At 36.8% G+C, this 11827-nt stretch overlaps 1 protein-coding gene across 2 annotated transcripts in view; it reads right to left on the bottom strand.

The window, feature by feature from the left end:
- LCLAT1 (lysocardiolipin acyltransferase 1) overlaps positions 1-11827 on the bottom strand; it is a 163602-nt gene that overhangs the window by 91309 nt on the left and 60466 nt on the right. Inside the window, exon 3 of one of the 2 annotated variants that reach the window (XM_006168524.3) lies at positions 511-709. The exons of the other annotated variant lie outside the window; for it this stretch is intronic. Coding sequence (XP_006168586.1) covers positions 511-709 — 199 coding nt within the window. The remainder of the gene's footprint in view (positions 1-510; positions 710-11827) is intronic. 2 annotated transcript variants of the gene reach the window in all.

Here is an 11827-nt window from a genome sequence, read left to right as displayed (position 1 = left end):
ATATATAAATGAAGTTATAGATTAGGGAAGTTAGGAATTACTAGCACCTAGTGTAATGCTTGGAACCAATAAGTGTTCAAATAATAATTATTAGGTGAATATGAATGAATCAATTAATTTCAAGTACCTGATTAGCACAGTCTAGTTTCTGGCCTAAATCATAAGCATGATCTACAAAAGCTACTGAACTATTAATTCATGTTCTTCAAAGTGGTTGTCCTCAGGAATTATATCCACTTCCTTGAGACTAGCTTGTTTTCTCTTTCATAGCAAGATATTTAAAAATTAAAATTTAAGTCTTCTGTCATAACAGATCCACTAAGGCAAAAAAGAAACTGGGATTATTTTTAGCCAGGTAAGAAAAAATGGGAATGGCTTTAAGAAGAGCTTAAGAAGGTGTTTTAGGGTGGGTATATTACATATATTACATATATTACATATATAGTTTTAGGGTGTGTATATTACATATTCAATGAATGAATCACTAAAAATAGTATGTACATAACCTACCAAATCCAGGAACACTTTTGAGACTGGCTTTGAGGCAAACTTTCTCCAATCTGAGGTAGCTATACCTCATCAGACAATTCCATAAGAACATCCAGTCCATCCTTGTCCGATGGTTCATGATAATGACACTTCTTTCTCCAGGGATAAATGCATCACCTGTTATTATCACTTTTACACCAAACATGGTCTCCAACAATGCCTAAGAAAAAGACAATACAAATATATAGCAATCTAAGGTTCTGACTTCTCAGTAAATTTCATCATGTCTTATAAATAAATCCTATGGTTTCCAATATATGAAAATATAGTGTTTACCACAGTTCTTCCTTCTGTAGTAAATCAAGGAGGAAAAAGTTAGTCTAGAAGAATGAGAGCAGGAAGTACTGTTACTACTTTTAATTCTTCTAATTTAAAAAGAAAAAGTACAAAAGATGTACAAGATTTCACTGTATACCTTTTTAAGGATTTGGATATAAAAATGTATTACTTTTTTCTAGAACAATATAATTTTTTTAAGGATATGTATATGTGTGATAATTACTTTCTTCCCTAAGAAGGATAGTCAAAAAATTTAACACTGGGTATAGGACTGAAAAACAGAAAGTTAACTTTTCATTTTAAACCTTTCTGTACTATGATCTTTGTTTAAACAAAAACACTTATCTGTTTATTTTAACAATAAACAAAGAATATAAACTATATGTATATTAAAATGCTGTAGTCCTTGCACCTACAACTTGCTAAATTTGTTTAATTAACTTTTCTGATGGTCAAGAATATATGCAAAATATAGAAAAAGAAAAGTATATTACAGCCTGGAGTTCTTGAAAGTAAAATAATAGATAATAAACACTGTCTCTGTGGCGAGCGCACGGGCCCTATGGCAAAAATCTCTCTCTCTAAAAAAAAAATAAATAAGAAAAGAAAAGAAAACTTCATTATTGACTTTAATCTCTTATATAAACTTTTAAATTATCTACATGTCACAAACTTACTAGTTAATATTTGACATCTGTAGTAATAGAGAAAGAATTTGTCCAAAGGCAGATAAAAGGTAAGAAAACCAGGGACCAGCAGTTGGTGTAATGGCTATGTAGCTGGACTCCCATGTAATCAACTGCGGTTTGAGTCCCGGACCCAGTGGCTTAAACTCACACTGGGCGCATGTGTGTGCATGTCCAAGATCCCGAGAGGAGAATGGAGGAGAAGGGATTGTGGCATGACCATCATCCCTAGGGAGTGATTTCTTACTTTCTGTCTCTCTGGCTGTGTCTCTCTATGTCTTTCTGGTGAGCGCACGCACCCTATAGCAAACACCTCTCCAAAAAAAGAATCATCAAATCAAAATCAAAGAAGTTCTCTTAGGTAAATGCCATGTTAACCTTGATCAAAGTATACAAAATAAACAAACTGTGGGTATAGTCATACAATGGAAAACAATACCAGAACTAAAATTAATGGACTACAAGTACCTGAAGCAACATGGAACACACATAAACATAATACTGAGAGAGAAGCAAAACAAACAAAAAAGAGGATATACAAGAAATATCTACACACAGGACTTCCAAAAACATAAAAAGCATAAGCTATTTTAGAGATAAATATACAGGTAGTAAAATTATTAAGAATAACAAGAAAACAATTATCTTCAAGGTCAGATTCTGGGTTACCAAAAAGGAGGGTATTTTGATTGGGAAGTCAGGTAGCTTGTCAGAGGTTTGGCAATGTTCTTCTTCTTGACCTGGCTGATAGTTACACTTAAAATTATTCATTAAAGTGTGTATTTGTGTTTTATTAACATTTCAATATGTTTGTTCTCTTTCACAATAAAATCCCTTTAAAAGTAAGTGACATGGGGACAGCAGGTGTCATGGTGGTTAAGAAGCTGGACTCTCAGACAGTCAGTTGAGCTTCTGAACCTGGCAGCTAGCTTTCTTACTCTCCCTCTTGCTCTCTCTCTGGTTGAACTGAAGAAGAAGAAATAAATAAATAAATCTTTTCTTTTTAAAGAGAGATTTTTACTACAGGGTGTGTGCACTCACTGGAGAGACAGAGTGACAGAGAGAAAGAAATCACCCCCTCAGGAGGGATGGCCATGCCACAATCCCTTCTCCATTCTCCTCTCTGGATTTTGGACATGCACACACAAGCACCCAGCGTGAGTTTTAAGGTATTAGGTCTGGGATTTGAACCACAGTCAACTACATGGGAGTTCAGTGACATAACCATTATGCCATCTGCTGGTCCCTAAATACCTAATTCTTTAAAAAAAAAAAAAAAATGGCGACACAACAGATTAAGACCTCAAAAATGTAAAACTACATAAGATCAAGAAAAGATAAGTCAGGGGTAAGCAGGTGGCACAGATGTTAAGGCAGTTGGATCCCACATAGTTGACTAACAGTATGAGCCCAGACTCAGTAGTTTGAAAAACACACTGGGCATGTGGGCATGTGTACCCAAAATCCCGAGAGGAGAATAGAGAAGAAGGGACTGTGGCATAGCCACCCCCTTCTGGGGTGGTTTCTCACTTTCTTTCTCTCTCTCACTGGTGAGAGCATACATGCCTGATGACAATCTAAAAAGAAAAAAGAAACAGGTTAAAATAACATAAACTAAAGAAATATGCTAGAGGGTCAAGAGGTAGCATGGTCATTAAGGTGCTGTATACCACATGGTCAACTACAGTTTGAATCCCAATCCAGTAGCTTGAAACTTAACTTATGTCTGTGCATGCCCAAAATCCATAGGGGAGAATGGAGAAGGGACTGTGGTGTGGCTATCCTTCCCTTCTCTCTGTCTCTGTCTCTGTCTCTGGTGAGCACACATGCACTATGACAAAAATGTATAAAAAAGAAAATATATATTAGATTTGTAAAAATAAGTTAGAAAGGTTCTATGTCCAAATTGTTACAGAGTTAGAGTGTTAAAATCTTGACAGAGGAAAACAAGATCATCTAGGATAAAGCAGCTACAGATATCCCACAGGTTATATTAAGTTGCTTTTCCAGGGCTGAAGTTAACTTTAGGGCATAGATATTTAACCTGGCACCCTTAAAAGGACAACCTCCAAAAGGTCAATAAATACCATTTGTATACAAGGTATGTGGATGTATACACAGGAACTTTTCTAGGTAAAATACCTATAATTTTTATCAAATTGTCAAAAAAGGTCTACAACTTCTAAAACAATTATAACCCCTACTACAAGAAAACTCTCTGGAACTTAAGTCCCTATAGGGAAAACTGCATGACAGAGAGGGTCATGTCTAAGTCCTCTAGGTTTAGATTCACAGTAAGAAATAGTTCCTTTTCTAGTTGTAAGTATACAGGGTCAACGACTACCAAAATATATTACTAAATCATATGTCTTGAACCAAAGGATATGTGTGAAGTCACTATACAAGGTTAATTTGAATCAGCGCTACTCCAGTTTTCAAATATGATATACTTTTCAATTTGGGCAAAGAACTAAAATGTAGAGTGTCTTTTGCTTAATTGGTAAAAAGAGAAACTTGTCTATTAATTGTGTGCTGTACTACAAAAAGATTTGAAAATCTCAAGCCTATAAACCACAAACCTCAACTCTAACCCTTTATACACAACTTTTTGCTATAGGGTCCATGCACTTACCAGAGAGAAACAGAGACACACACACACAGAGAGAGAGAGAGAGAGAGAAGTGAAAAATCAAGCCACTGGGTCCAGGACTTGAACCACAGTCAGCCATGTGGGATACAGCACCTTAATCACCACACCACCTTCTGGCCCTATATGCAATTCTTAATGTAAGTTTCCTATAAATCTCAATTTTTTGGGTTTTCATTATGGAAAAAGTCAAAAAAATCTAAGACTGTCCAGGAGAATCTCATATGGCATTCTCTGTCTCGATATCTAACACTATATCAGAATGTGACTGAAAGTTATATATAACCTATTGGGCAGCCTAGATTTCAAGCTCACATTAATCATTTTTAATACCAGACAAGACATATCTAGTCAACATTATTTACAGCTCCTAGAAAGGCAGAATAACAAATACACTAGACAGAAATAAAGTTGTAATGTCTATAAAGAATTTGAATAAGCCAGACTGAAAAAAAATAAAGGACTATTCTCACATTTCTCAAATATGCTGTAAGTCTAGAATAGAAGAAGATAACAGCTTCAGCAGTAACAAACTAATAAATCTTACAAACCGTATAATGCTCCGTTAAACTAAGAGAAACAATTCTCATGATTTTCACCTAAAGGATCAAAGATTTCTCCCAGAATTATTGGGCTGTCAGAAAAGTCATGACGTGTTTTTTCGGGTTTTTCTTTTTCTTTTTCTTTTTTTTTTTTTTGGAGAGGTTTTTCACTACAGGGCGCGTGCGCTCGTCAGACAGAGAGAGACATGGAGACAGAAAGCGAGAAATCACCACCCAGGGGGGATGGTCACGCTGCAATCCCTTCTCCTCCATTTTCCTCTCGGGATCTTGGGCATGCACGCACACGCGCCCGGCGTGAGTTTTAAGCCACCGGGTCCGGGACGTGAACCACAGTCGACTATGTGGGAGTCCAGCGACATAGCCATTACGCTAACTGCTGGTTCCCATTTTTCGGGTTTTTCCATGCAAAGATGCATCATGACTTTCCTGACGGCCCAATATAAATACAGAAGCAATTTCTAAAGATATGTTATAAACCACAATTTACTACTTCTAAATGTTGCACACATAAAATAAAAAAGATAGGCCAGTACCATAGCCTAGAGGTTAAGGGAGCTGGACCCCCCATGGTTGAATACAGTGAATCCTGGTCCTAGCTTGAAAAACACACTTTATGGATGCAGGATGGAGAAATAGAGATGGGCTTGCTACATGACCACACCTCATGCTAAGGGGTGCTTTCTCCCAATGCTCATGCCCTCTGGCAATTAGAAAAGAAAAAAACAAAAAAGATCAAATGTCCCCCAAGATCACAGAGTATTGGTTGTGCCATCATGCACCTTGCTCTTATTAATCATTCCAATGAATCTCTATTTAGTGTGAGGTAAAAACAAATTCATGATGTTACTCATCTCCAAGTCTCCTTTGGCTTTTCAGATTTATGCCCAGTTCTCCAAATCCCTAGCTATTTAAAGCCTCGTAATCCCAAATCATTCTTCAAACCCTGAACACCTACTTTCTTTAAGAGCAACAGCATAGGCAGAAATTCTATATGTGTTTATTGAACATCTGCTTTGTTCTGGGATGGAATGGTATCAGTGAAACATGGAAAAGATTTTTTCCTTGGGTATAAAGAAATGAAAGGTCATTAGAAAATGACCTTTTAATTCCTAAATCATGATTTACAATGGAAGGATAGAACTCTAAATTTCTATAAATCTAGGTAATTTGATAATAGTTGGACAGTTGGTAAGACTCAAAAATTTGAGAAGCAAAAACTACTCTGGGCACATGCAGAGTTTGACACTGACATTATTGATAAGGTTGAGCACAACTGTTCAAACATACAGTGAGTAATGAAAATGCACTCCCATTCACAGAAATGTTCAAAACAAGAAAGAATGGTCACCTTGTGACAGTTTGACAAGATATTCAGTCACACAGAGGTAGTGTATACTAGTTGACCTCTTAGGTTACACTAGATGACCTCTAAGTCTCACCTAATTCTAAGATACTAAAAGATTTTACTGCTATACCTCACTTAACATAGAGAATGTATTCCTTAAAAATAGTAAGACAAGAAAAATCTTACCCCCCCAAAAAAAATCATTGTAATGCATAAGCAAAGTTTGTAAAAGAGAAGGTAATTTTGTGATTATTTTGGGGAAGCGATAATTAGTTCAAGTGCATTTATACTAATTTTATTTTTAGTGGTAAGTGATTTCTAACTGGGATTATTTAAAGTACACCTATCTAGGACTATATTTTAAATTCCTTCTGAACAAAAATTTACCTATTCCATTGTTAGTCCCAAAATAAAAATCCTTCAGCATGCAGGACCAGCAGATAGCATAATGGTTATGACACTAGACTCCAGGAGTCGACCACAGTTCAAGTCTCAGACCTGGTGGCTTAAAACTTATGATGGGGACCAGTAGATGGCATAATGGTCATGTTGCTGGACTACCACACAGTGGATAGTGGTTCAAATCCTAGACCTGGCAGCTTAAAACTCAGGCTGGGCGCATATGTGTGCATGTCTAAAATCCTGAGAGGAGAATGGAGGAGAAGGGATTGTAGCACAGCCATTCCCCCTCTCCCCCCCGGGGGTGATTTCTCACTTTCTGTCTCTCTTTCTCTCTGTCTCTCTGGTCAGTACACATACCCTATACACACACACACCCGCCCCCCCCCAAAAAAAAACACCTCTGGGCAGGCGGGCAGGGGGAGGGGTGTAGGAAGAATTTCTGGGACCAGGAGGTGATGTGGTGGTTAAGGCACTGGATTCCCACCTGGCCAACCGTGTTTTGAGTCCTGGATCTGACAACTTGCTTTATCACTCTCCCTCTCTAGTGAATTAAAATAATAATAATTAATAATATAAAATAAATAATTCTTTAAAAAGAAAAAAAAAAAACACTAGAATTTCTTCCAGAGAAATAGAGTTTTAATTGTGTATATGACTGTCCAGGAAAAACACTTCCCAGATTCTACTACAGCTGATCTTACCAATGAAGTGAGCAAGAGATTTGTACAACTTCCTATGTATTCAATTTGTGACTCAGTGGTCTAGAAAGAAAGCGCTTGTTCCTCTCCCCATTCCTGCAGAGTAGGACAAAGAGAGCTTGACCATATACAGTGTACCAGGCTGGGGCCAGGCTAGGTGGAACAACAGAATGGAAGGAACCTAAGTTCTCTGACAACATCAGGAAGCAGAACTACACTGACAACCTGGACCTGTGCATGAATGTAGTTCTACCTTATTCAAGCTACCATATTTCTAATTTTCTTTTAAGCAGTAACTTAGCATACCCTCTAAAACTAATATAATACCAAATATGTATAAAGTACTTACTACATGCCAGATATTACATCAAGAAAACTGTATATTTATTATCTCATTTAGTCACTACTATAACTATTTGAGGTAGGTAGGTAGCACTAATGTCCTATTTTTTAAAAAGAATTATTAATTTAATTTTATTTATTATTATTTTTTTTATTTAACCAGAGAAAGACAGAGAAAAAGAGAGAAAGCGAGAAGGCAAGCTGCCAGGTCCAGGACTCGAACTATGGTCAATCATGTCGGAGTCCAGCAGCTCAACCACCATGCTACCTGCCAGCCTCATGTCCTATTTTATAGAGGAATAAACAGACACTTAGAGATATTCGGTGGCTTAACTGAATTCAACTGACTAGAAAGTGATAAGGCCAATACTGAAACCAGGAATCTGTCTCCAATGCCTATGCCACAAAGCACTCTGCTTATACTCAGTCTTTTAAAAAATTAGATCAGAGACTCTCATATATTACAATTATAATGACTTCTGCCAATGTAGTAATTATAAGATTCATAATCAAAAGATTGCATGCTATGGAAAATCGATGACAGTAAGAAAATTAAGTATGGTGACAATATGTGAATATTACACAAAGTTCATTTATCTCTAAATGCTTACTTTAGAATCAAATACATAATGCTAAATCTGGAATGAATCACAGAGATCATTTATACCAATTTCTTGATTTCATAAATGATGAAATAAAGCCAAACACTGTTATGTGGAATAAATAACATGAAAAGAGTTAAATGTTTCCAATAGAAAATATCACTGGTTTTATAACTATAAGTAGAATTATTTAACATATAGTTTGTTACAGACCTATCTACATGATAGTTAAATTTGTGCAAGCTAAACAGTGTGCTTATTTTACTTAATATAAATAAAATATGGCTGGCAGGCTCTAGTACAATGGTTAATGGAGTCAGATCCTGCAAAGGCCAACCATGGTTTCAGTCCTAGCCCTAACAGCTTGAAAACATGCTGGGTGCATTTATATGACATGCTCAAAATCCTGACAGGATGGAGAAATAGAGAAGGATTATGGTCTGACCACATCCCACTAGGGGGAGCTTTCTTCCTCTCCATCTCTGTCTCTCTCTGGCAAGTGCATAAGTACACTAGCAATGAAAAATAAAATAAAATTATATAGAGAAAAATTCACCTTGTAAATAAGAGAATGACAGTGGCAAAGCAACATCACAAAATGAATATTTTGAATTAACTGATATATTTGAGGGATATAATATTGGGCTGTCGGGAAAGTTATGACGCATTTTTGCATAGAAAAATACATCATGACTTTCCCAATAACCTAATAAAACACTGTCATATCCTTAAAGCTGACTTTAAAATTTAAGTCTAAAGACTCATGGTCTGAGAAGTCAGCTTCTATCTTATAACAAAAGAAGTTCTTCAGTCAAATAGAAGCCGGGAAATCATGAGGCTGTGTAAAACCGCGATTATGAAAGACATTCTAGGTAAATGGTATCTCTGTCCACAGAATGAAGATTTTATCCTGTTCATCATTACATCCTAGAAAATGCTTGATACATGGTAAATACTTAATAGATGCTAGATAATGTTCAGAGAGCCTGCTGACTTCTTTTCCATATTCACTATAAAAGCATGCACATACATATGAGAGTAAGGGGGAGGGGGCAGAGAGAAAAGCACCCTCCACTGGGTCTGATTACATCATAATTTGCTTCCTCCAGCCCTCCAGCCTGTCAGAGCCTAAGCACTCATACATGTGCCAGATGTGTTTCAGGCTGACTGGGCAAGGATTTGAACTCTAGTCACTATATGGAATATGGCTTCTCCTAAGAAGCACATTAGCTCCTTCCCCCCTTATCCTTCCTGCTTTCTGGATGGCAGGTGGCAGCAGAAGCAGTAAGGACTGAGACCAGAGGTCACCTTGAGAACAGCATTGTCTCCTCACAGCTTCCAGTCCCACAGAGCCCTCCCTCTTCCAGCTCCTTCCCCTGCCATCATTCCCAGCTCCTGCTTGTCAATGGCAGTGGCAGTGGCAGTGGAAACCAGTGAAGACTGAGGCCTGAGATTGCCTTGGGAACTCCATTTTCTCCCCACTGCTTTCAGGAGACAGCTTTAGACCTCTATATGCCTTTTGCCCATTCAGAAATACATTCATTTAACTTCATAGATTCCTGAAGCATGCTGTACAACCCCTACTTTCTACATTCGCTGAGACCCTGCAGCTTAGCGCCAGGTGAACCTGTTCTCAAGAAACTAGGAGGCCACTGGAATACCCAGTTCCAGTGACAATAGTACAGAAATTGGTAAGAAACATATAATTCATCACATGACCAGAAACCACCACCACAGAAGCACAAGAAATATGAGAAACCAAGAAAATATCTCTTCCCTAAGGGGAAAGAGCATTCCTCATCATCTACAGACAGTACAATGGAACTCGTGGAAATATCAGATAGAGAATTTAAAATAGTCATAGTGACAAAAATAAATAAGATGCAAGAGAAATGAGACCATGAATTCCAGAAGATGCGAGACAATGAGCTCCAGGAGATGAGTAAGTACTTTGACTATTTAAAAGAAAAATTAGACACCATAAAAAAGAATCCAACAACTATTAGAGAGGAAGGCTGTAATACAGGAAATCAAAACCTCCCTCAAAGGTATTAAAAGCAGTAGATTATGCAGAAGGTGGAATGCAGATGTGAAAGATAAAATTTCTGGCCTAGAAGAAATAAGCAAAATGACTGGGAAAAAGAAAAATAAATAAATAAATAAATAAAATAAGGACAATATACAAGAAATACTAGATACCATTAAATATCTAAACGTCAAAATAATTGGTATCTCAGAAAGTAAAAAACTAATAAGGACATTAATATTCTATTCCATGAAATCCTGAAAGAAAACTTTCCAATTCTAGAGAAGCACTCAAACATTCAGACCCAAGAAATACAAAGGACCCCAATAGAAAAAAACCCAAGAAGATACTCTCCTTGGCACACCACAGCTAGACTGGCCAAAACCACAGATAAAGACAAAATACTAAAACTGGCAAGAGAGAAACATCAAGTAACTTACAAAGGTTATCCCTTCAGGCTAACATTGGACCTCTCACTGGGAAAAATGCAAGCACGGAAAGAATGAGAAGTGTTAAGAGAGAAACAGTTCCAACTGAGATAGCAAGATTGCACTACCTGGCAATATTATCCTTCAAAGAGGGAAAAAAGATAAAATCATTCTCAGATAAACAAAACCTGAAAAAATTTACCAACACGAGATTAGTTCTTCAAAAAATTTGAAGGGACTGCTATACCAGGAAAATTAAGACAGACAGAAATAAGAGGAAAAAAAAAACAAAAAAACAAAAAAACAAGAAAATGGCCAACTTAGTGGTAGGGACAAGTCCAGAAATATAGATAATAATGTTAAATGTTAATGGATTAAATTCTCCAATCAAGAGACACAGATTGGCTGAATGAATGAAAAAGAGAAACCTTCTATCTGCTGCCAACAAGAAATGTACCTAGGCTAAAAGCGAAGAGCTGGAAAAAGATATTCCATGCAAACAGAAACCAAAAAAGAGGTAGAGTCATGATACTGATTTCAGACAAAATAGGCTTTACTATAAAAACTGTAAGAGACTATATAGTAGTAAAAAGCCTAATTCATCAAGAAGATATAATGCTTATAAATATCTATGAACCCAACTCGGGAACACCCAAATACATAAAGGAAAGACTGCTAGATCTAAAAGGAGAGATAGACTGCAACACACTAATTGTTGGGGATCTCACTACCCCACTATCTCCTTTGGATTGATCATCTAGACAATAAGTGAAGAGATACGGGATCTAAATGATACCATAAATCAAATGGACTTCACAAACATCTATAGAACTCTCTACCCCCAAACCATGCAATATACATTCTTCTCACCCCCACACAAAACCTTTTTGAAGACTGACCACACAACAGGGCACCAAACAAGCCTTTACAGATTCAAAGGCATAGAAACTAATCCAGCATCTTCTCTGGCCATGATGGAGTTAAATGTGATATTAATTTCAGAAAAAAAAAAAAAAAACACAAAAATATACCATCATATGAAAACTAAGTGACTTACTCTTGAATGACTCATAACTACTGAAGAAATACAGTCCGAAATCAAAAGAGTCATGGAAACCAATGATAATGAGTACACAAGTATCCATAATTTATGGGATACAGCAAAAGCAATCATAAGAGGGAAATTCGTAACAATCAGTGCACATAAGAAAAAGATGGAGGGACTAGCAGTTGGCATAATGGCTATGTTGTTGGACTCCC

The sequence above is a fragment of the Tupaia chinensis genome, unplaced genomic scaffold, assembly GCF_000334495.1.
Source record: "Tupaia chinensis unplaced genomic scaffold, TupChi_1.0 Scaffold145860_1, whole genome shotgun sequence".
Classification (NCBI taxonomy): Eukaryota; Metazoa; Chordata; class Mammalia; order Scandentia; family Tupaiidae; genus Tupaia; species Tupaia belangeri.
This window is presented reverse-complemented; position numbering and strand designations above follow the sequence as displayed.